Source organism: Curcuma longa, chromosome 9, assembly GCF_044706935.1.
Source record: "Curcuma longa cultivar G26 ecotype Majalengka, Jawa Barat chromosome 9, ITB_CL_G26_1.1, whole genome shotgun sequence".
Lineage (NCBI taxonomy): Eukaryota > Viridiplantae > Streptophyta > Magnoliopsida > Zingiberales > Zingiberaceae > Curcuma > Curcuma longa.
Window position 1 is genome coordinate 8,409,055 of NC_133869.1, and position 25,589 is coordinate 8,434,643.

Here is a 25,589-nt window from a genome sequence, read left to right on the forward strand (position 1 = left end):
GGGGCAAACATTACAAAGGCTTCTTATTAAACTTGTTTTTATTAATCAAGGTAGTTGCACGGTGGTCCAAGTCTATTTGAGGCTTTAGACGAAAAAAAAACCATTGATATTGTTTTAAAAAAATTTCCTCACCTTTTTCATTCGGAATTGGGAGATTTGGGATTGACAATGGTTGGTTTAAAATTTTTTTTATCTGTTTACATATGTAAAAATGATAAAACTCAATACCATCCCTAAAAAATGAAGATCACAATAAAATTAAATCAGCCATAGTAATTTATAAATAACTAAATGAGTTTTTTTAAATACAGAATAAAAAAATAAATTATATTTTTCATCACCTAAATTAGAATAGTTGTAAATGATAAAAAAAAAGATAAAGGAGAAATTGAAAAAATCATGACTGTAAATATATCTAAATAAAAGTTAAACTTAATATCTATCAAGGAAGTGAAATAATAGATGTATCTAACTCACTATTCTCAAAAATAATAAAATCCTTCATTTCGAATGAATGTATCAACATTTGAACTTAATTAAGCATGGAGCATGATAGTACCAACTAGATCAGCATGGCGACATTAGGTGTGATTTCTTTTTTCCTAATCATAAAGGAATAGATTATTAAAAAATAAGTTTAAAATAAATTTAAAATATCAAAAAAGAATTTTTTATGGTTCTATCAAGAGATCGTTAAGAGAAAGATTTTTTTTTCAAAATTAAATTATGAATTATAGATTTATATTTATATATATATATAGCTGATATTCTGTGCGACCACGCTGCGCGACCCCTGTGCGCGACACAGCCGACCCCCTCAGCTTCCCGCCGCCGTCGCCGTGCCGTCCGATCACCGCCGACTGCCGAACCGGGCCCGTTCGACGCCCCACTCGCCGGCGCATCGACCGACGTCGGATTCCGACCAGATTGTGGCCGGAATCCGACGCAATTGGCCGGAAACACGCTGGCAGTGGCACGTGGCTTTCTCGGCCAAATCGCGGTCGGATTCCAGTCAAATCGTGGTCGGAGACCGGCCGGGGAAGGATCGGGGTGCGATGGCGGTCCTTCCCCGGCCGGTCTTCGACCGCGATTTGGCCGGAAAAGTTGCGTGCCACTGCTGGGGTGTTTCCGGCCAAATTGCGCTGGATTCCGACCACAATCCGGCCGGAATCCGACACCGATCGACGCGCTAGCGAGTGGCGCGTCGATCGAGCCCGATCCGATGGCTGGAGGTGGCCGGACGGCACGACGACAACGGCGGGACAGCGGCGGGGTCAGACGGCAGAGGCACTGTGCATTCCCACTTTTGGACGGGCCGATCTACGCGATCATGCGTGATAGACGGTGATAAGCCTGCCGCGTACGAGAGCGACGTGCAGAATATCAATTTCCTATATATATATATAATGAAAGTTATAAATTTTGTATGCCAATTGTTTTGGTTAATATCAAAAATTTTATTGGGAATTAAGATCGAATTCAATAAATTATATTTATTAAGAACTTTTTTAGGGATTGACTGTATAACTTATAGTCTATCTCAAATTGAAGATTTTTTAATCTGCTCAAATGGTAGATCAGCCTATCCTAATATGCTAGATGATGGATTTTTAATGAGCCGATCTACCCATCAAAAATCGATGCCCTTAGTAGATAGCTAATTGCATCCTTTGCATTAAAAAAACTTATTTGTTGGTGATCAAACAATTGCTAAATGATGGATGTTTGATGAGCCGATCTACCCATCAAAAACTGATGACCTTAGTAGATAGTTAATTGCATCCTTTGCGTTAAAAAAACTTATTTGTTGGTGATCAAACAAATGCTAGATGATGGATTTTTGATGAGCCTATCTACCCATCAAAAATTGATGCCCTTAGTAGATAGCTAATTGCATCTTTTGCGTTAAAAAAATTTATTTGTTGGTGATCAAACAATTGCTTTTAGAATCCAGAGTTACATCCATTTGATTAATTTACCATAAATAAAAAACTATTGTAATTGTCAAAAGCATCCAAAACAAAAAAAAAAGAGTGATCGATTTTGATAAAATCTTTTATTTGATATTTAAAAAAAAAATTGCCCATGAGAATGTAAACCCCGTCCTGTTAACCCACTTGTGGGGCCAAGTGAATTACTGTAAAGGAACGGTCATGAATCCACAAATCTGATCGAAAGGCTCCACGCGTGTCTCAGCCCCTCCCATGATGGGATACGCAATCAAATTTAATGAACCGCCATTACGCGTCCGCATCTCTGCGGTTTTCGACCCGGGGATTTTCCTGGATCGTTGGATCCTATCACTTCATCCCATGGGCAATGGAGTTTCTGCCGTACAAGTATATTTTATAAGGATCTGAGAATATCAAAATTTGAGATGTGGGACTAAACATCAATCTGTAGGAGCCGTCTGATAAAAAACAAATCCCGTCGATCCGACCGCTAACCGTTTCATTGAAAAGCTAATTATTAAATTTAAAATAAAAATAAAAAGACGCGCCAGGTAGGGGTCGAACCTACGACTTTCTGCTTAGGAAACAGACGCTCTATCCACTGAGCTACAGGCGCACATGTCTAATACTTCTTAGAAGTTATTTTTAACCTACTAGCTTTTCTCAAACTTTTTTTTCTTATTTCATTAAAACACTTTAATTTTATTTATTCGAATATGCAAAATAAATTTATAATTAATTTTTATACAAGTCGTTCATAAATTTATAGACCTTAAGAAATGGAACTCACTACTGTTTAATTTCATTTGTTTTATATGCTTTTTAAAAATCAAAATAGTATAAATAAACTCTATCAAACTAAACATCAAATATACTTACTCATGAATGTTTATTTCATTTACAGTTGTACTTATTGACCACAAAATCATTTGGAAATTTTCATAAGAAATAAAAGGTTATAGTGAATTAAAAAATTATTTCAGTATTATGTAATATTTATATGTTAACCTTTTTTTAATAAAGCGATTGAAAATTTGGAGAGGTCCTTTTTGAAGAATAGGTAAATTACCAGAGTGAAATCATATATTTCCCAAAATTAATTCACGGTTTGAACCCGAACCCGTTGGATAAAAAGATCCGGTAGTGTGCGGCGATGAAAGTATCTGGAAGCTTCCTCCGCCCTTGGAATCGAGGATCGCGTGCTCTTCCGTCATTCACAATTCTGTTTCGTCTTCATCTTCTTCCTCCATTTGCGACCGCTCGAAGTCTCTCTTCGCCTCGTCCCGATCGGTTTCGTTTTCAGGTACTCCTCGCCCCCTACTCTTCGCCTCGTCCCGATCGGTTTTAGGTTTTTGTTTGTGATTTCGCGAGAATTTTTTTGGTGGGTAAAACTCGCATATGTGCCCTCTTTTGCGTCTGGATCTGCTTGTGTCGTCGAGTTCAACCCTAGATCGATAGAAGATACGAGGATTAATCATTTGGGAATTAAGATCTCGCAAAGGCATCTCGTTGGATCCATTCGATTCTGATTCCGCGTTCCCGAGTATATGCTAGGGTTTGGTTGTTCGACGATCATATATGTCCGATCCTAAGATTAGGGCTTTGATTCATTGAATCCCAGTCGAATAATTCGTTGAATCGGTGTTTTCAGTTCCGATTAGGCTTTGTTGTATCCTCCTTGTTGATTCTTTCTGTTCTTCTCGTTTTGCAAGTTTTGATTTCAGGCTTCATAGATGGCAAGTGGAATTGGGGAGTCGTCTTCGTCTAGTGGGGATCCGCATAACTCATCCTTCAGCGGAAACAGTGGCAGCAATGATGCAGGCAGCTTTGAATGCAACATTTGCTTCGAGTTGGCCCAGGATCCTGTGGTGACCCTCTGTGGTCACCTCTTCTGCTGGCCCTGCCTCTACAAATGGCTCCATGGTCACGCTCAATCTTCTGAATGCCCTGTCTGCAAGGCCATCGTCGAGGAAGAAAAGCTGGTTCCTCTCTATGGCCGAGGGAAGAACTCTACTGACCCACGGTCGAAAACGACACCTGGTATGAACATTCCTCACCGCCCAGCAGGGCAGAGGCCCGCAACGGCACCGCCACCCGACCCCAACAACTTTCATCATGGGAATCCATGGTTCATGGGCGGAACTCCGCTGGCCAACACAAGGTTTGGTAACTACACATTCTCTACTGCCATTGGTGGTTTGTTCCCACTTCTTAGCTTCCAAGTTCATGGCTTCCCTGCTGCAACTTCGGCTTATGGCCCCGGTGCTGGTTTTCCTTACGGGTATGGCCATGCATTCCATGGAGGGCATCATGTTCACGGATTTCCCCGGGAAGTTCACAATGGACAACAAGCCGATGTCTATCTCAAGGCATTGCTACTTCTTGTTGGTGCTCTGGTAATTGCTAGCCTTGTTTGGTTCTAGCCAGTTTGTTATGTGAAGTACTGCCATTGTTGCTGCCATGTTATCATGAATTGAATTGCTGCTGTTGGTGTTCTTTCTAGATTGAATGTGAATAGAAGAATCCCATTGAATTAACAAATCACAAGTGTCGTGGGCCTTTGTTAGTATTTGATTCTTCTTTCTTGGTACTTTTGCTAGCGCAGAGCATCGTTATCTGAAGATGTTATTGCTTCATGGTTCACTGGTAATTGTTTTCTTGTTTGGTTTTAACCAGTTTTTAGTGTTTATAGTTGTCTTTAATGTGATTATAGGAAATGATTTGATTGATTGACTTACATGAGTCACGGCCTTATTGCCGCCAAATTAATTACTTACATGAGTCACGGTCCTTTTTTTTATTAAAATGACATTTTTATTATTTAATTGTATATAATTATTTACATATTATTTTAATATTTTATATTTATCTCTCATTTAAATTAATTTAAATTGATTGAATGTATTATTATAGTTATCATTTTATAATTATTGAACAATTATAATTATTATAATTTTATAATTATTATAATATTAATTTTTAATTATCATTTTATAATATTAATTTTTAATTATCATTTGTGCAACGGTAGGACATCCGGATTGTAACTCAGGGACCCGCGGTTCGATCCCTAGCTACGGCGTATTTGCAGGAATTTTTCTCCAAATGGGGAACGCAATCAAAGGATACTGGGCATCTGGATCGACCGCCGTATGCGCTTTCCGATTTACCTTGGTGGTCGGTGGGAAACTTTCGTGGGACCGGGCCGACCACCCCCAGAGATGTGGCTACTGGGATTATCATTTTTTTTAAGTTAGGACGATGCAAATAAAAATGAACTTTTTTAATAAATCAACTGCAATTTAGTATATAATTATCAAAAAGATATTTCATTTGCTGTTATATAATTATTCAACTGTCATTTAATATTTTTATCTCTTGTCTAATTTCTAAATTGATAGGACACGTTATAGTAGTTACAAAATTATAATTGTTTTAATATGAATAAGAATGGTGGAACTGTAGTTGTTATAATGTAAATAATTGTAGTAGTTATAGAATCTTTAATGTGAATAAGAATAGAAATTGTGTAGTTGTTATAATATAAATAATTGTAATGTAAATAATTGTAGAATCGTAACTATTATAGTAGTTATAATAATTATAATTTTATAGATATTATAAGGTGAATTTATATCCTTCAATGTTATTATCTTCTTTTTAATTTCTAAATCAATTGAGTGTATTATGTAATTGAAATAGAAATTAATATTATAATAATTATTATAATTGTTCAAATTGAGTGTATTATTTCTAAATCAATTGAGTGTAAAATTATAATTATTACAATTGTTCAAATTGTAATAGTTATAAAATGATAATTAAAAATTAATATTATAATAATTATAAAATTATAATAATTATAATTGTTCAATAATTATAAAATGATAACTATAATAATGCATTCAATCAATTTAAATTAATTTAAATGAGAGATAAATATAAAATATTAAAATAATATACCCCAAAACCCCGACTCAAACCCCCAAAGCCCCGAAACCTGAATCCCTAACCCTACCCTTGAACCTTAAAATTAAATGGAGAAACAAACCAAGTGAACTTATCAAAATTGCTTCACAACTATCATCTTTCTTGACACAAGGGAAAAAAATTATCGCAATTGTTACATAAATCATCAATTTTTCAAGTTATTGTTATGAGGCACCATCTACAATTCATCAAGCACAACTACCTCTGATAAAGCCACAACATGTGATGATCATTTAGGATTTTACTGTGTTAAACAATCTCTTTCAAAAAGATAGATATATAGTTTTTACAAAAAAATACTAGATAACTTACCTCTAGGTGGCCTTTTTAAAACTTTTCTAGAGCATCCCATTCTATAATTGTAGCGAGCGCAAATGCTGTTAGCCAGTACCATCTTTTCTCAAAAACCTAAATTTCCATTCACTTTTGAAAATCCAAAGGAAATAAAAAATGACAGAATGTCCAAAAAAGTGTAAAAGTGAATCCAAAATACCTTGAATTCTGCCCTTACTCTTGTTGCCTCCCTTTGATTTCCTAGCACAATGCATGTTTGTAATGTATCACTGATGCTAGAATATTGCCTGTTCCATGAAAACTTCTAAGTCATGCTGGAACCTATGGAGCAATGGAAATCAATAAAAGGAATCCTAACCTTTTGCTAGGACCAATGTAGACACCTCTGAGTTATTCACAGAAAAAATGCTACAAATAGTTAGGAAGCATGGAATAGTTTGAAAAAAAAATTGAATATCGAGAATAGTGATATGCTGTCATTGCCCAAACAGTAGTTCATATTCATATTACCCTAAGAATATGATAGATACATGTTAAAATCATGCCCCTGAGTACTTATAGAGTTCCAAGACATTTGCCATGTCAAAATTAAAATGGACTTCCCAAAGAAAGATGCACGAACTCTACCTATTAGCTTACCTCAGCAGCCTTCCGTGAACCATGGAGAGAAGATCCTTTGCTAGCCATTGGATTCTTTTCTAATTTCCATGGTTCTTTTAGCAAAAGGATAATGCATGGATGAAAGTGCACAGGTTCAATCTACACTCAAGAACAAAAGATAAGTACTGAGTATAGCACAACATAGCAACACCGCATGAATGAAAGTTATCCAAAGTTCTCATCACTAAACAAAACAGAAGTTCCAAGCGGTATTAACAAAGTTGAACTAAATGATGCGAGCGTAATACACATTTCTGAATCACGGTAAAAACTATGCAAAATCTCTTAACAAAATCAATAATTATTTAAGAAGTCTTTGTCAACCTGTTGAAAGAAAGAAATCCTTCAGGAACTCATGTTTGTAAGACCTACCAAGATAGAAAAAAGCATTCAAACAAGACCATAGACAGGTAACACCTTGAATATGTGATAAACAAATCTTTTGCATTTATTGTTCCAAAGAAGTCCAAAGCTGGTTTCTGCAACAGAATGAAAATTTATACTTTTGACACCAGCCTCTGGTTTCCACTTCACTCAAAGGAAATTTTATTTCTCCAAAAAAAGTAATAACTTCTGTCGAATGATCTCGTAACGGATGGCTAAGATCGCATGAAGGGGGGTGATGGGAGAACGGAACGTTGGTGGCCGTCAGATCGACATCTGGCAATTGGGTTTCCCGCCAATTGCATTTCGCTTTCCCTTGCAGCGTCATTTCTTGTCTTACGGAATCTACCAATTGGGCCGGGTTGCGCTTTAAGGATGAGTTGGACTTGGAATCATTTCACTTGCCTGGTGATCTTTTTGGTCAACGATAACCCTTCACCTTCTACGGGTTTCGGCAGCTCCAAGGGATCCGAGCCTGACATCCAGAAGAAACGCTCAATCCTAGACTGCGACTTCAATGGCGACGGCTCCCCGTCGACCACGAGGATACACCCCAATCTAAGCAAAATAACATAACTACGCAACTGATCAAGCCAATGGAGCCCTAACCGGTCGTTCTCCTCCATTTGGAAGGAAAAGGGGAGGACTGGGTCGAGACACTTTAACCTTGGAGAAGAGGGAGACCGTGCGGAAGAAGATGTTGTGCGGGTGAGGGTTCCGAGCGTTAGGGTTTCGTCTTCAAATGAGGGCGTCATGCTGGACGATCCAATAGGAGAGATCGACGGCGACGCGCCTGTCGAGGAGGAAGTCGACGCCCTCATTGCGGGCATAGGGCTTCAAAAGGTCCCAGAAGCTTCCGTCGACGCCCATCTCTGGCGGTAGACGCGATGGCGACGAGGAGAATCGAGCAGAAAAGAAAGAAGAGATTGCGCGACGGGGAAGGGCCGAATGGTTTTGAATTTTAGGAATCCTTGCTCATCGCGACGCTATATGTAACGGCCGTTACGATAATATAAATAATTTAAATTCTCTTTCTATTTTTGAAAACCAAAAAATATATAAAAAAGTATTATCTTGACTACGGCATTTTAATAATAAAATAAAATATATTAAAATTATTTTCACATCAGTAATATTTTCAAAATGCACCACTAAATCTTATTTTAATAATTCCCATTACGAGTGTGTGTCCCTTTCAAGTTCCCTAAATAAATATTTGTAATCGAAATTAATTTCTATGATATTTGGTATAATCTATTATATTTTTATAAACATAATTTTATATTAAAATTAATGTATATTAGTGTTCATTTGCTTGGCTTTAATTTTTTAAAAAAATATGATATATCAGAAACTATTAAATTTTTTTTTCTATTTCATAAGAAATATTTACATAAAATAATACATCAAACAATTTTATGCTACATACTAGAGGAGCGATGCCCCAAATTAGACTTCAGACATTATAAAATCCATTTAAAAATTCAAACCTCAACTACAATAAAAAAAATAAATTTAAAATTTATGTATTTCACTTCCTTCGGTTAAATTTGTTACCTCCACAACCACCGAGAAAGCCTCCACCATGACCTCCTTTGCAACCACCTCAACGACCTTCTCATTGAAGAATTTGTTGTGTTTACGATGCTTAATATTTTTTACTATGTTATTTTATCATCATCATGCATAATATTTAGTGTTAAATGTATATTTAGTGTGTATGTTGTCCATGAGAACTATATATGTTTAGTATTAACTATTTATATTTCATTAATCTTGTGATTTTAAAAATATTTTAGCCATCTATTAAATTAACTTAAACGTAAGGGTAAAATTGAAATCTAATCTCAATTAACTTAAAACTATTTTAGCCATATATTTCAATTAACTTAAAAATATTTTAGCTAAATTTTAAAAAATACAATATATTTAAATATATCATCTCAATCTAATCCAAATTTAATTATATCAAGATATAATTAAACTATTTTAGTGAAGACTATCTTAACGGTTTTAAATCTATTGAAATGTTTTTATTGTCAATATATCTATTGAAATGTTTCTACTTAATTTTGTAAAAAAATTGCGTGGAGCAAAGAAAAAAAACATCAATAATTGAGACGTATGACGATAATGATACTAATATAATTATGAGATGTTGATGATGGATACATGGAATGGATGTTAATTGAAATTGATTGAGACAATTGACATTAAATTTCTAGTTAGGACAGCCGACCATGACCTTATCTAATTCCAACAATTAATAACGAGACAAAAAAGCTTGTCATTTCAAATATTTTTTTCTCCAATTCATCTTCAATGATCATGACTTTTTTTGCCGAATGCTTCTATTGTTTTTTTTTAATAAAAATAAATCAAATAAAATTACTCCCCTCCTCCCTATTGCTTGGTTATTTTAAGATGAAACTTTCGAGACATAGTTGAGTTGGTTACGATAAAATAAATTTGTTGAAATGGGTAAAGGTCGAAATTCGACGAAGACGAGACAATGCCCTCCTCTACTAATTGCAACGTCTCGATTTAGTGAGATGGTCGTGGGACTGAGCCAAAACTTCTTCTCCTAAATATGCAAAAAAAAAAAAACTATAATTGTTATTTTACTAAAACATTTATAAAATAATTATGGATCTAATTTTTATTAAAATATTTTTTTTGCACAAAAATTTTCATATTCAATTTCAGGTATCTAAAAGATTTTAATAATTAATTTTTTTAAGTGCAAATTAATTTACAACTCAACTCAACTCATATTTAATCAACTTTATTTGAACAAATAAAATTAATCATAAGACATAAACTGAATAAAAAATTAACTTATAGTCAAGTTATTTATCAAAATATTTTTTTAGATATAAAGAAACTTAATACGCTCTATTTATTGATAAAAAAAATATTTTTAAAAATAAGATAATCAGCAAATTATCCTAGGCTTAAAAAGATAAATAAAGATAGACATAAATTGATTATAAATCTCCTTCTAATTTTGATGTTTATTCAAAATAAACTTTCTAAAATATATTTTAAAAATCTACTTAATTTGTATAGATGTAATGTTCAGTCATTTTCAGCACAAAATAGAACACATTAAATTTTCTTATGTCTAAAACAATTATTGTCCATTATTGTATTAATTTTTAAAGTGTAAAAATAATAAATTTAATCAGGATAATTTTTTAGGGTATGCTAACTATATTAATATTTTGTTGTATTTAAAAAGGTTTATCTTAATAAAAAAACCATCCATGAGTTACTTAACTAATTACTATAAAAAGAGAAAAAAATATTTTATAAAAAATAATTATAAGAGCTAAACTCTCAATAATTCTCGATTATAAAAATTATATTTTGATAAATTACCCATTAAAAATCAAAAGGAGAAACAAATTAAGGGTCTTTTTCTTCCAAATAAATGATTGAATTCATAGTCCCATGTGAAGCTTAAGAGCCAAACGCCAACAATGATCGTTTATCATCCACCACACGAAAAAGATTGATGAATAGTTCTTGCATTTCATTCATGGTGGGCCAAGTTCATGCATGGCATGGCATGGCATGGCATTGATTCCACTCTCTCTCGCTCTCTCTCTCTCGCAACCAACCAACCTTTCAACAAGACTTTTTTGCCTCCATCACTAGTACCAGGAACAAAGGACCAAAAAGAACGCCACTTCCTCTTCCTCCTCTTTATTCTTCCAAATTTTTTTTTCTCTGGGAAATCATCGAAGCCGCAGTGAAAAAAAGGCAGTTTTGAAGCCTTTTTGTTGATTTCCATGGGTTGTTTTACCTTAAAAATATGATCTTTTTGGTTTTGTCTTCTTTATGCAAGTAATTATTCACTTCCCTTTCTTTATATTTTCTGCCTTTTCTTTCCGTTTCTTCACTTTTTTTGCTCTTTTTTGTTTTCTTCCAGGCTTTTGTTCAGAAAAATCCAATCTCGAAGATCGATGGGGGTGTGCACTTCAGTACCGAAAGATTCAGATGCGTCGTCGATGAGGTATCGATTGGGTTTAGCTTCCAAGGCTAAGAGGCTCTTCATCGCGTCGCCCGCAAAGGAGAGGGCCTTGGATGGGGCGAATCCAGCGGATGAATTTGGTTCGCAGAGTCCCGAGTTCGGTACGTTAATCGCATCGATCACTAACCTTTTTCTGTGCAAATTTGGAGAAGATGAAATTTTATCATCAGTCGATGTTCCATACAAATCGATCACAAAAGTAAACATCGTTGTTGAGATTGTGGTCTTATAGTGATTAAATAATACTTTGGTAATTTGTCGATTCTGCTTTCTTCTCAAAGTAGGTGGAGTACTTCGCAGAACTGTAAGATTTTGGATCATTTTATGAGCCAATTTTAGTTTTTACTTAAATTCAGATTCTGCTTCTTCTCAATGCTGAGATGGTTAGGAATATGTTCTATGGTGGCCAGTAGAGCGTGTAGTTAGAAAACATGTTAATTTGATTAATTATATCAGTGCTTCGTTATCTTAGTTTCAGGAAAAAAACCTTTGCCCTTCGATTCATATATTCATATATCGATAGATGCTTGTGTAATTCGAGTACCGACTGATGTTGCTTTCGTGAAGATGAATCAGCTATGTGTGGATAGATGAGATTCGACAGGTTTCTTATCTTTGACTTCATTACATACACCATCATTTCGACTTTGCTATCCACAAGAAAATTGCTCCTGGAGATGTTTGGTCAAGGAAAACACAAAACTAAGATCATAAATTTCAATTCATATTGTGACAGCTTGTGACTTTTGCGACCAAATCCTCATGTTATATAATTCTTTAAGCTCTTCTACGTACATTTTAGTGCTTGTCCTTTTCACTGTCTCAACCACTCTGTTTAGGAATACTGATTAACTTTAACATCTTCCTTCTGATTTAATCACAAAACCGATTAGTTGAACTGAATGATATTTGATTCTAAAACTTTCAAGAGATCTTCTGCAAGGAAAACTTGAACAATTTTGACTAGTTATCAAATGAACAATCGATTTCTTTGTTCTTCTATTGCTGAATCAAATGTGTATATTTTGACTTAAGCAGGGAGCAAGAACAAGATCTTTTTCGATACACAAGCGTGGTTTGATTCAGACTGCGACGATGATTTCTTCAGTGTGAATGGAGGTATGATTGATAAATTTTATATTTTATCTTGGGTAGATTATGATAAATCGCTTTTGCTTACAGAGTTCACTCCTTCGCGAGGCAGTACCCCGATTCATCCTTCGAGCACAACATCGACTCCTAAACTGGACGACCATTTTTTGTTCAACAAATCTCCATATTCAAAATCTGAACCTTCTCCTACTGGTAGGAAGAAGCTCGCTGAGCTGCTACGCGAGACCTCACAGATCGAAAAACTTGATTCCTCAAATATTACTGAAGTGAAAGAAGATGCTAATGCGAAATCAGACATCTACAAAACAAGCCCCGCTCCAACACCAAACTCATTGAACGCAACATCGCATTGCTCAGGAGCAAGCTCAGCTTGCAGCACTGAGGTGACACCGAGTAGCAGTGATCGCATGAGCAGGAAGGAGAAGGCATGGAAAACTGGGCATTGCTGCTTGCCGAGCCTGCAAAGTTTTGGCTTCGATGAGAGGAGCCAAAAGATGAGTCCCAGTCCCTGCGCTGCATGATTCCTCCATCGCCAAGCGTTTAAACTGAATCATGCCGAACTCTCTTTAAAGCATCATCTTAGTTATATGCACATCGATAAGAATGATTACTGTAAACTTTGGTTGAATAATCTCATTGAGGTAAGGAAGTGTAACAAGGCCGGAGATATAGGAGAGGAGGAAGCTTTACTTGAATTCTGTGGTTGTACATGTGTTTTCTCACATCCAGAGTATATATTAGCTCAAAACTCTGAAGGGCATGATGAAATTACTATTAGCTCAAAACTTTGAAGAACAAATATATTTGTGCTGGCTGCCTTGATTTTTCACTGCAAATTACACAACAACATAAAGAGGGAGAAAACTAAGGAAATTCGATGAGTAATTTGTTTTTCCATTTATCTATCCTTTTCTTAATTTTTTTTACCATTTATTATCTAAGGGCGCACTTAGAGTTTCAAAATTTTTAAAAGATACATTCATATTTCTCAAACAGTGCATTTAATTTTAAAAATATCTTTATTTTAAACCGAATCAAATTAAATAGTTTCATATAAAAGTCATTAAAAATTTATCTATTTTTAATTTAGAATTCTAATAATTTTTTTAAAAATTTAAAAATACAAAAGAAGATTAATAAAAAAAATTAAAAGGAACATTAATAAAAATAAAAATACATTTTATTAATTTTATCTTTTAGATATCTAATTAAAAGAGAAAAAAAATAAAACAAAATTAAAATAGAAAAATAAAAAATTATTTTAGTGTTGTTTTAATTAAAGCATCACCATCTTGATCCTGATTTTGTTAAAAAATAACTACATTGGTATGATTTCATCACCCACTTTTCCTACTTGCATTCGATCAATCTTGACAAGTTAGGACTTCAACCATGTGTTTGACATCCAATCTTCCATAACTTATCAAGGCTTCTCCTTTTTTTTTTTTGCCTAACTACTGGTTCTCCAAAACCTGTTAGAACTTCTCATCTCATTCCTAACATCTGATTCTCCATGATTTGCTAGAACTTTACTCACATACCTAACGTCTGTCCTCTGTAACTTGTTAGGACTTCCCTCATTGTCAAGTGGCCAATCAACAATGATCCACTTGGACTTTGCTCATTTGTCAATCCTCTATTGGACTTCCAACTGTTAAGTATTCGGTCAACCGTGATCCACTTTTACTCTACTCTTGTCAACTCTTTATTAGACTTTCAACTGTCAAATGTGCAATCAACTAAAACTCACTTAGACTTCTCCACTATTAAGTATCCAATTGACCATGACCTATTTATATCTCACTCAACCATCAAACATATTGATCAAGCATCGAAATTAACTCGAGCTTGATCAACTTTGACATGAGGTCGATCACTCCAACATAAAGGTTAAAGAAAAATAAAAGAGTGTTTGCTTGTGAAATTTTGACAGGTTTGGATTTATATAACAATTTTATCCAAAATTAACCTAAAATGTTTAAAATTGAAAAAGAAAATCATTTTATGAATCTAAAGGGTCCAAAGAACATAGAAGAGTATTTTTTTTTTGCGTGAAATTAGACCGTTTTTGAGTGCAAGTAGTAATTTTAACCAAGACTGCTATGTGGACCTAAACTAGTCTAAATTATATAAAACATGTATTATGAGTCCAGAATGTCTAAAGAACAAAAAAAGGTACTTGCTTATGAAATTAGATCAATTTGGGTCCATTTAATTTTGGCCAAAATTGCTAAAATAATAAACCAAAATTATCAAAGTTTCATACATATGATCCTTTTGTTGTTATGTTTTGAAAATCTAATAACATGTCTATATTTCTACTGTACCAGATGACTTTAAGTTCTTCATGGATAATCTGTTCCCACATGGACCCTAGAAGCATTGTTTCAAATGGTCATCAAAAGAAATTACAGTGGAATGATTTTGTGTTTGAGAGATGGGATTGTAAAGCCTCCCAAGCTCCACTTTAGAGTCTGAGTTGATCAGGCAACTACTTTCCTTGATTTTGTTACGCATGATCGGACCTGAGCTTCGGTCGGGGGCTTTTCCTAGTTTATATAGTTCATCCTCTTTTAGATGTTTTGTGTATTTTTGAGGTGGTTTGCTTTTTTTTTTTAATGAAAGATAAATGAATATCATCAAAATGTACAAAACATATATGTGTCCTAGGATAGTTATTCATTTATGATGAAATATCGGATTTGACTAGATATCCAATATATGAAATCATATACATGTGTTTGTACTCTCATGCATAGCAACCCTCATATGAATATCAACCTCTCAATCACAAGATCACCATCAAACATGTCATTATACCGCAATCCTTTGCCTGCCATGAATGTGAATGGCATGACAAAATGCCTGGTCTACCGCAACCTATTGGGCCCATAATGTAAGTAGTTCCATACCCCTCCTATAACTGATGAAGTCTCCTCTTGTGGTGTGTGCAACCTCCCGTCAAACCGCAGGAGCACTGATCCTCGCCTCACGAGGCATAACTGAGTTGGTTACGACGCAGCAGACTTGCAGAAGAAGGCAAGGGTTCGAATCCTAGCGAAGCCAGGCAATACTCTCCTTTATGCAGTGACCAAGCAGGAGCACTACTGATACCTCCATCACAAATGATAAATCCCAGTTAGTCCATGGACTCAATCCCGTGTGGGGCCGCTAAGATGGTAGATTCTACCAGGGTTATGAAGCGCATATGACGGCCAATCCAGATGAGCATCCTGATCCTCCATAGCATAGGCATTAAGTGTCCATCAATATGCCCAGAGTCTTTTCTGCTCCCTAGATATTTGATCTGCAATCCCCTCTTGTGACTGACGCATCCTCCTTCCATGCAACATGCAGCCTATATTTGATCTCCAATTAACGTTGACTATCTAGAGAGAGAAAGCTCCTGCCTCCTATGGCTCCTCCAATCCCCCTCATATGTATCCCATCCATCCTCCTACAATGAGTTGATATGCCAAAGTATGTACCAGGTCCAATGCTCACCTTCGACCCTACCATCCTATGTCATCCCCTCGCCTACCATGAGCCATGAACCACCAATGACATGGCAAGCTGCTTGATCCATTGTGATCCACTAGATCGTGAATATATGTCTTTTGCTGGCTCGTGTCCTCTACGATCTACAAGCCTCTTCTACGACTAGTGTAGTCTCCTATTGTGATACACATAGTCTCTATCATCTCTCTCGAGGATGCTGATCTACCTATGTGTAATCATCCCATGTCAATCCTCCTGAAGAAAATGCACTCTAGCCTCCTATGTCTCCTCCACAATATGTCTAGTCTGCAATATGCTCCTCCAAGCCCTCTCTTCCAATCCTCCTCTACCAATGTCTAATCAGCTCATATCCTCGAAAAGGTAAACAACATGCCTATATAAATCATATACATATGATTTTTTTAAATGTCAATGGATACATAATATACTATATGACTGTACATCAAAAAATATACCTCAAAAATATATCGTATGCAACTCCTATATGCATGAGGTATCAAAATACACAATATGACCAGGGATGCCTCCTCATATCAGATGAAGTAAATGATCTGAATCATCTAAGATCCTATCTACAAAACTAAGTCTATACCGAGTTCCAACACTAGACTACATGTTATGTCAAAATATCAAGTGTCAAAGTATAGACGAGACACAATATGCACGACAATCGTGTCAAATCATATGATGTAAAGACTCTAGGAAGACTCTATGACAAAGAAGTATCAAAAGCTAAGTGGGATCTAGGATAGCTACTCATAACTGATGAAGTATTCCGTCGTAGGTGTCCAAAATCCTATCCTATGTACAAATGTCAAAACCAAAACAGTGCTAAAGAGTAGCACTATACGTACTAATATGAACTTTCAAGACTGTAAAGTTATACATGAAATCAACTTACATATGAAAAGGTAAATAGTATCAAAATGGTTTTTCTACTAGGACAGAAACTCAGGTCTGATATAGAGTAAATATCCAAGGTTTATCTACTCTAGTGTTGAACCTGAGTGAGTAGATATTATGGGAAGCTTTTTTCCTAAAAAAACTAACAATTTATACCATTAGTTCTTTATACCCATCCAACTAAGCTTCAGATTTCTGGCGTTTGACGTACTGAAGAATCGGCTCATCAACCTGCCAAGAGTACAACTAAAATCAATATTATGGAAAATGAATCAGAACGAGAGAGAGGTCTACAGCACTTGGGAACATTTTTAGAAAACTTAATTGAGAAAAATGTAGTCACATCACAGCATAACATACCGTGCTGGCCTTCCTCAAACGCTTGTCATGGATGGACTGGGAGTCATCGCCTACACCTGTGGCCACGTTGCTCGGTCTTTCTCCGGCCACTGCACTCTCTAGAGAAGCAATTGGCTGCAAATTGTTGCAAAATATAGATGAATAATGAAACGAAATTAATAGAGAATGTAGTATATAAACCGAATTAATTATTTTATTCACATTTTTTATTTTTATTTTCAAAGAATAACAATTTTATCATATTAGAACGATATTTTCAGAAATGTATATAAGGAGAATTGGAAGGCAATAATAATTGTTTCAAAATTAGTGTTCTAAATAGATTTTGTAATTAAATGTACGAATGACTATTCAGTTATACTTTATCAAGAATAGGACAATTACTCTTGCGATCTTTTTTAAAAGAAGAAAGATAAAGAACCAACCACCGGACGGCTAGTGGGAGAACTGCCACGCTCTTGGTCTTTTGAGGGACCTGTTTGATCACTGTTTAGTGGTCCACTCTGGAGTTGTTTAGATTTGGCTTGTGTGCGTGTGAGATCAGACCCAACCGAGTGGAAACCACCAAATGTGGAATTATCATTCATGTTTATGTCTACGGATAAAATCAAAACGTCCTACTTAGTAAATAAGTTGCCCCAAAACAACTGAAACACAGAATTATACTTAAGCAAATACCTTGGAGAGGGAACTCGGTGCCAGTGGTATCTAAAATTTGGCAGTTGGTATCAGTTTCCTGCATAATGTACGATAAGGATATTACTGGATTAAACTCATTCGATAGATTCTGTACTGCCAATGTAAGAAAATACTACCATCATTTTCTGTTCCAGCATTTTTTTGACCTCAAGTAGCTTTCTGTTAGTAGAATCAGAGTGTAAGACACGCTTACCTGCAGTAATTAGAGATTGGGTCGTGTTAAACAAATGTGTAAATTAGAATAAAAATGGGAAGAAAGACAAGCACTTCTGAGAAGAATCTGATGCGCCTCATATTGACTATTAGCCATCGGCAAATGTCAATTTCTTTGTCCAATAGCCTACAGATGCTTCTCTCCCCTTATTATGTTCTTTTTCTGTCTTGCATGATCTTTGATTAAATCTTAATCGTAAATTGTTTGATGCATCTAAAAGTACATTAATATACCTTTAGGGGGTGTTTGGTTGAGGGTTATCATTGATAACCTTGGTTATCTGTCCAAGGTTATCATTGATAACCTTGTTTGGTTCAGGTTATGATTGATTCCCAAGTAATACAACATCACCGCCACATCAGCAAATGGGTTATAATCCGGTAATGTGATTACCTTGGCAGCCTAAGGTTTTCTACGATTCCTGAGGTTAACGAAATTTTTTCCATGATTACCCTCTGATTTCAAAACTAAGTCAATTAAAAGGTACTCCAAAATCTAATTAAAATCAAATTATTTAATTCAATAAATTTTAATTTAAATATTTATAAATTAAAAAATAATTTATTGTAAATTTAAAAAATAAAATTAATGAATTATATTTATTAATTTAATGAATTATTTTATTAAAATAATTATTTTAATAAATTATTTTATTAAAAAATATATTTTTTAAATTAAAAAAAATAAAATTAACAAATTATATTTATTAATTTAATAAATTATTTTATTAAAATAATTATTTTTAATGAATTATTTTATTAAAATAAAATTATCATATTATCTTTATTAATTTAATAAATTATTTTATTAAAATAATCATTTTAATAAATTATTTTATTAAAAGAAATATAAATTTATTTTAAATTTAAAAATATAAAATTAAGGAATTATATTTATTAATTTAATGAATTATTTTATTAAAATAATTATTTTAATAAATTATTTTATTAATATATATATAAATTTATTTTAAAATTTAAAAAATAAAATTAACAAATTATATTTATTATTTTAATGAATTTTTTATTAAAATAATTATTTTTAATGAATTATTTTATTAAAATAAAATTAACAAATTATACTTATCAATTTAATGAATTATATTAAAATATAATTGAATGAAGGATAATATAGTAAATATAAAACTGGTTATGTTTTATTCCCTTCAAATAAATAAAGTAAATCAAACAACATTAGGTTATGTTTTATGCCCCATAACCTTGGTTATGTGATTACCAGGTAATCACATAACCAAGGTTATATATCATAACTTGAACCAAACGCACCCTTAGGGTTTAGGGGTTGGATTATAGTATTAAACACAAAAAAATTTCAAAACGAAAAAATTTAGTTGTTCATGGGGGTACCGGATAAGAAGTGTTGGATAACAAACTAGTACACCCCGTGAGCAACTATTTTTTTTTTTCATTTTAAAATTTTGTTGTGCTTAATACTATAAGTCACCCCTAATCCCAAAGGAAAAATCTTAAATGATTTAATCATAAGTTAAAATAATAATAATAATAGATGACACTGTTACTTTTTCGGATGCCTGGAACACTTCCCAATGGCCCAAATCTTCTGCTGCAGATGAGTCGCACAGGGTATCAAAACTATTAGACCTCCAAATTGCAAGTATTCAAACCTAATAATGTTGGAGAAACTAGCTATTCCTTTTCAAATTATTTGATCTACAGCATAATCAACTCAAAGACCATCCAACTCAACTACCAATATTTTTCACATACGTCAAGTGATCTAAACTTCCCAGAAGATCAAATCATTCATGAAATTTTAACTGCTTACCCAACCTTCTGTTGCCAGTGTTTTTAATATACCCTTCCTGTTCCATTCTGTCGACCAGTTTCCTAACTGTGCTCTGGTTGGCTTCACCTTCAAGTTTGCTCTGAAGCTTTGATATTGACACATAATCCATAGGAAGAGCATAGTATAGTGCCTGCATCCAAGTTCAAATAGAAATGTGCCATTTCATAATTTTGGCCACAGCCATTTCCTCCCTAAAGAAATATTTGAGCATATGATATAAAGGAAGAGGAAATTCGGTACAGTTTGACACATGCATGTCCATATTAATTATTACCTTAATGTACATATAATCCTCTTGAGGGTTCTTGCATACTTTCTCAACTTTTTTAACATCTTGCACCTCGTTCTCCACCTTCACTGTACTTGTTTTGCAGTTAATTTCCTAAGACATTAATCTGTCAGGAAAAAATGCTCAACATGCAATTAGAAAGTGTTTAACAAAGCCATTCCTGAAACCTTGTTAATGGTATACGTGTCCTTCTTAACTCTGGTTAGCAGACCTTCTTTTACCAACTTTTCGACAATGTCTAATATCGTCACCAAGATGAATAAAATGATTAAATGAGAACAAAAAGGAGAGTTGTGATTTAGAAATTTTCTTCTCTTTGAAGTTAAGACAGGCTGCAAGGTATGTGTTCTCTGATTTACCTTCAGTTAGTGCCTGCAAATTATTTAAAAACATAGAGCAACTAACGTCCATACTGATTGATACACTACTTGTTATCTAGAAGTAATTGATCAATGGTAACTGAAACAATTCAAGGACAACTAACTGACCACCGATATATCAGGGAAATCTGCAAGAATGTCTGTCAGATCAATTTTACTTGTGTGTCTCATGTATAGCCAATTCCTAACTCGAGATGCCTGCTCATCTTCGTGGGCAGCATCTTGAGTTTCATCTACATAAAATGTCATAAGGTTAAGAAATCATTAGGTAGACAAATTAGAGTATGACTCCTAAGATGCAGTTACAAGGGGTTAATAATAAAGCAGTGGAGAAAACATATTGAAGAATGTCCATCAATCCCTTTTATATTTTCATTAAGAAAAAGTGAAAAAAATTTATCCTTTGAGTCCAATGCCAAATAACCAAGATTGAACTCATGTTCTGTGATTATTGAACATCCATCCAAGTAAGTCACACTAACCATCAGAAATAGTTCCATTCTCTGCGCGTGGATGCTTTTTACCTGGAGAGAATAATTTTTAATGAGAACAGGACAAGAACTATCAGTAATTACCAATGCAAGAAAGATTACCTGTAGGTGCTACAAAGAACTGATCTGCAAGGGATGGGCGCACCTGAGATCAATGAAGCTTACATTTTCATACATTGTGACATTTTGATATCTAACTCAGGTTTGTTATATGAGAACTGCACTGACGTGAAATCTATGCAGATATCATGTTTGATTACTTCTTCTAAACTTGGTTGATCAGCATAGACATAATTGGAAGTAATTGTTTCAGTAAAAAAAATTATTATCCACTGAAACATTCAATGGGCTTTGCTAAGCATAATATTTTCTAAACATCTTAAATTTATTCTTTACAATTACATTATCACACAAGTTCAAAATTTACCTCACTGTCCGAAGAATAGTCATTCCCCTGCACAGAGTCATCTCCAAGGCTCACCTCATCATCTTCAGCATGTCCATAATTTTCATCCTCACAGGGATCAAGGATGCTTTTAACCTATGTAACAGAGTATTAGGCAAAGAACACAATGCCAATGGCCATATTATCGGTGTGCATAGGGTTTCAGCTATATGTACCTTCAGAGACAAGAGGAGGTGCCTGCTGTTCACACTTCCCACTTCCATTTTTAATGGAGTTTTTGCCCAGGTGCAAGCTGGCTCATTCTCAGAACATTTTCTAAAGAATGGAGGCTCATAATCTTCAGGCTGTAAGATCAGCTCAAACATCATATTAGCCACCAATATCAAATTGTCAATGGATATTACTTAAGAGCATGATGGTTACAATGCAAAATAAAAGGCATTTTGGAGATTGATATGCTGATATAGAAACACTGGAAATCATGCAAACTTTTACAACAACAAACCTCACTACTCTTATGAATCATGAAACATGCTTAGTTACATATGTTCCCTAGTGACTGACTCTGACTTTCAGTTTTTTTAGTGAAAAGTTTTCATTGAGAAATTCAGACTTCCAGTTATGTTATAGGCAAACCAAATGCGTATGGAAAGCCAATATTTCTGATTGGATAAAGAGCATACCGTGATATCATCATAGTAGTGAAGTTTCATCAGAATGGTGCGCTGAAACATAAATTTCACCTTTTAGTTATACTCTTTTTTCTTCAGTTTGCTTTAATATTTTAAAAACTAAGAAAACAAGCAAATGAATAACCATCATCAAGGTTACCTCCTCTGGCATTTGATCCAAGGTCCTCATCAGTGAAACAAGTGTCCGTATCATCTTACAAGCAGAACTCCTGGAAAATGCAGACTTATCTTGAGTATACGAGCAAATCTAACTATTCAGTAAAATTAATTGTTAATCGATAACGTCAACCCAGGAACATAGAATCCCTTAATGTTGAGTCTAATTTGGCAGTCTACAAGTCCTACCTCATTTGATCAGGGGTAACATCATTCATGTTAGATTTGAAGGTCGCACCATTCTTCTTGTTTCCATTGCGACTAAGTTTCATGCATACCTCTTCACCATCAGAACTACCATAGTTGAATGAAACTGCAGTTTTGTGTTGATAGACATCAGATAATGAAATAGCCATTGATAACAGAGAATTTGGCTATTAATCAAGTAGTTCTACAACTATAAGCTGTCTCCAACTAGAGATTCTAGAACTTCAACCAGGGTTGAAACTGATATCTCTAACAAATGAAATTGAAATATATTTTGAGGTCAAGACAGAAATCTTTTATTAAAATGGTCAATTTGAGGGAGCAATGAATCAGATTCAAAGTAGATCCATACAAGCATACTCTTCAATCATCGGTCCTCCTAACTCCTCACAGATAGAGAAGATAAGTGTCTTCAGGTACTTTTTCTGCAATGCGTCATACACACCTGAATGTAGTTAAAACCAAATCATCAGACCAGATTCAGACAAGAAAGAGCAAGCATAGGCAAATAGTGGTCAAAGTTACCTTTCTCCATCCAATCGATCAGCCTTCTGGACTCGGCATCCATGGGCATAAGCTTCTTAATCTTCATCTCTATGACAAGATCACATCAACTAAATCTCTTAACCTTAAGTTTCATCAAGAAGAAAGGAGAAATTTGGATAAGTTTGGTGGGAAAGTGATGACCTAGGGCGGGAACGGATTTGTCATTGAAGTACTTCTCTGGAAAAAGGCCTCTGATATAGCTGATGTTAAATATGGCTATGCGAAGTAGGTTTCTGGTCTGGTTTTAACTCCACAGATCATAGGCACATAGAAATACAATTTGAAGCAAAAGAGAAGAGAATTGTAAGATCGACTATATGCTGCTGCAGATCTTCATTAATAAGAAAGTAAAATACCCGATGCATTTCAACGCATTAAATAAATGGCTAAGAAATGAAGTTTCCGAAAATTGAACGAGCGTTTATAAACCTCCAGGTATTCATCCATAGTTAAATTGTAAATACTCCACTTAACATCGTGGTTCCAAATCACAGGAAGATTTCCTCCGACAAAGGCGACCTCAAGTCTAATTCGAAGTATGATTGGGCAATGTTAACAAATGTATATAGATCTGGATGATAACTCAAATGAAACATCGAATACTACCGATCTAAAGTACATAAGCTCCAACCACTACTTCATACTTTGGGTTTCAGAATCGAACGACAAACAAATCCTAGTTCAAATTTTGTCGTCTCAACCTAATTCTTTTTTTTTCAGAAAACAAAACCCAATCAAATGGAGAAACCTTCTAGAAACGAATGGAAGTTCACTAATGATCTCAAGTCCTTTCACCGCTAGCGTTTCAAAAAGAGGCATCAGGGAAATCCGATCTGAGCAAAAGAGCTACAGAACGGAACGATCCTCCGATCTACAATCAAATCTACAAATCCGTTCAAGCTACGATAACCGTAAAGATAAATGCGCTTGGTTTCGAAGAAATGGACAGTGAAATCGGAAGATGAGTTCATCGATGAACTTACCAGAAGCAGTGAATCCTGCTCTGTGATCTCCGCTTCCTTCACACGTTGAGCGACAACCTGAACCAGAAATAGAGAAAAAAAATCGCATCAGAGAAAGCCCTTGCATCGAGATGAAGAGACCGAGATAGGTAGCGAACCATTTCGAAGGGGGAGCGGATCGAGAAGGATCGATATAACGAAACGGAGAGGTGAGGAAGTTTGGCGGGGATGGCATTAGCTCATGAACCAGGATGAATTTATAGACCGAGACCATCCGACTTTATGATTCGTGCACATTGTTCAATTTGCAATTTTCTAATTTTGAATTTAGAATATCGAATCCAATGGCCACGTGGACCTGGCACAGGCTGGGAGAAAAATAAAAAATAGACATATGTGATCCAAATTCAAAAATTAAATTGAATCGATCTGAATGTCTTTTGAATTTCAGTTATGTGAAAACACTCTTTTAGTTTAGATTAAATTTTTAGATTTTTATCTGAAACGACAACAATCGACCACAATGATTAGATAAATAGATAATTAGTAAATAATAATTACATACTGTACAATATATATATATATAAAGTAGTGAAGAACATCAAACTGATTATAGATGATTGGTTGCATTTTCATTCATATTTGTCATGATTTTGTAAACATAATTTTAAAAAATTAAAAACTACATGCCCAGTTTAGAACTTAGATTGTAAATCCGCCAATATATGCGCGGATCATAACTTTAAAGGCTTATGTCTATCTAAATGTATCAAGGTGTCTCTCTTTTATGGCACTCATGATATGACATAATTGTGTATAAGCTCTTGTAGTAGCCTAAAACAATCCCAAGTCTCTACTATCATTAGCATATTGTTAGTTAAATGGTAGCAATAACCTGCATGGTAAGATCTTGGAAACTTGATTGTACAACGACAATAATTTTTTGTGCCTATTAAACATGATGCTCAAAGAGGGCAGATCTATTCTAATGAATCTCCTCAATCATTAAAGAAATCACTCCCACACCACGCTTGCATTCAATCCTTACTATTGTAAAGCCAATAGGAACTAGTTGGTTTTTCGCATCAACTACAATTATCATCAATATTAATACTTGGATATTTTCCACTTAAGTGAGTTACATTAATATTAAATACTCTACATAGATGATATCCAAACACTGTACCACATGTTTCAAGTGACCAAAATAAAAAACTCTTTCAAACTAATCCTTCTCGTTAGTGTTCAAAGAAACTTGGGTGTCCCTATCCCTTAATCTTAACTCCCTAAAGTATAGGATGCATTGAAATCCTCCCTAAACCTCTTCAAGATTTTGTCGTTTACTTGATATATCTATTGGGAAATGATGCTTTGAGTTTGATCAATTTATTTTTATATGTTTGGAAAAGGGTTTAATCTAACTTTTACTTGTGTTTGTGATGTGTGGATCAAGTGTATAAGAACTTGTTATGGTGCATATGGAAGTTGCATTGCTTGTTGACGCAACGA

The 25,589-nt window shown here is 34.6% G+C and overlaps 3 protein-coding genes and 1 non-coding gene across 5 annotated transcripts; 2 read left to right on the forward strand and 2 right to left on the reverse strand.

Annotated features, from left to right (window-relative positions):
* Positions 1–2,495: 2,495 nt before the first annotated feature.
* TRNAR-CCU (transfer RNA arginine (anticodon CCU)) lies at positions 2,496–2,568 on the reverse strand. The gene has a single exon. It is a non-coding gene; the product is annotated as a tRNA-Arg (tRNA).
* A 599-nt stretch (positions 2,569–3,167) lies between these two features.
* LOC141834969 (uncharacterized) lies at positions 3,168–4,672 on the forward strand. Of its 2 annotated transcripts, none has more exons than XM_074722374.1 (2): positions 3,168–3,255; positions 3,665–4,672. In XM_074722374.1, the coding sequence occupies exon 2, from the start codon at positions 3,686–3,688 to the stop codon at positions 4,373–4,375; it is 690 nt and encodes a 229-aa protein (XP_074578475.1). In that variant the 5' UTR covers positions 3,168–3,255; positions 3,665–3,685; the 3' UTR covers positions 4,376–4,672. The 2 variants fall into 2 exon arrangements, with proteins under 2 accessions (XP_074578475.1, XP_074578476.1); XM_074722375.1 differs by having other exon boundaries at positions 3,175–3,255; positions 3,677–4,672.
* Positions 4,673–10,879: 6,207 nt separating this feature from the next.
* On the forward strand, positions 10,880–13,197 carry LOC141834345 (uncharacterized protein At3g27210-like). The gene is made up of 4 exons (XM_074721716.1): positions 10,880–11,129; positions 11,215–11,417; positions 12,355–12,435; positions 12,499–13,197. Exons 1-4 carry the CDS (start codon positions 11,098–11,100, stop codon positions 12,948–12,950), a joined length of 768 nt encoding a protein of 255 aa, XP_074577817.1. The 5' UTR covers positions 10,880–11,097; the 3' UTR covers positions 12,951–13,197.
* Positions 13,198–17,031: 3,834 nt separating this feature from the next.
* Positions 17,032–24,299, reverse strand: LOC141834307 (meiosis-specific protein PAIR2). Its single transcript, XM_074721681.1, has 22 exons — positions 24,239–24,299; positions 24,102–24,158; positions 23,260–23,356; positions 23,098–23,166; positions 22,925–23,017; positions 22,555–22,678; positions 22,349–22,418; positions 22,201–22,242; positions 21,733–21,861; positions 21,539–21,652; positions 21,214–21,256; positions 21,103–21,144; positions 20,729–20,853; positions 20,600–20,612; positions 20,408–20,478; positions 20,226–20,333; positions 19,931–20,081; positions 18,027–18,103; positions 17,890–17,947; positions 17,637–17,806; positions 17,212–17,325; positions 17,032–17,082 (listed from the first exon to the last, which is right to left on the reverse strand). The coding sequence occupies exons 1-22, from the start codon at positions 24,239–24,241 to the stop codon at positions 17,032–17,034; spliced, it is 1,821 nt and encodes a 606-aa protein (XP_074577782.1). The 5' UTR covers positions 24,242–24,299.
* Positions 24,300–25,589: the final 1,290 nt, after the last annotated feature.

What these genes read in the sequence shown, in the direction of transcription:
- LOC141834969 (XM_074722374.1), top strand. Translation starts at nt 3,686, where the DNA reads ATGGCAAGTGGAATTGGGGAGTCGTCTTCGTCTAGTGGGGATCCGCAT.
- LOC141834345 (XM_074721716.1), top strand. Translation starts at nt 11,098, where the DNA reads ATGATCTTTTTGGTTTTGTCTTCTTTATGCAA. An exon ending in GTTTTGTCTTCTTTATGCAA is followed by an intron (nt 11,130 to 11,214) that starts GTAATTATTCAC and finishes GTTTTCTTCCAG; the next exon opens with GCTTTTGTTCAGAAAAATCC. An exon ending in TTCGCAGAGTCCCGAGTTCG is followed by an intron (nt 11,418 to 12,354) that starts GTACGTTAATCG and finishes TGACTTAAGCAG; the next exon opens with GGAGCAAGAACAAGATCTTT.
- LOC141834307 (XM_074721681.1), bottom strand. An exon ending in TGGATCAAATGCCAGAGGAG is followed by an intron (nt 22,243 to 22,348) that starts GTAACCTTGATG and finishes TTTATGTTTCAG; the next exon opens with CGCACCATTCTGATGAAACT. An exon ending in ACACGTATACCATTAACAAG is followed by an intron (nt 20,334 to 20,407) that starts GTTTCAGGAATG and finishes TTAATGTCTTAG; the next exon opens with GAAATTAACTGCAAAACAAG.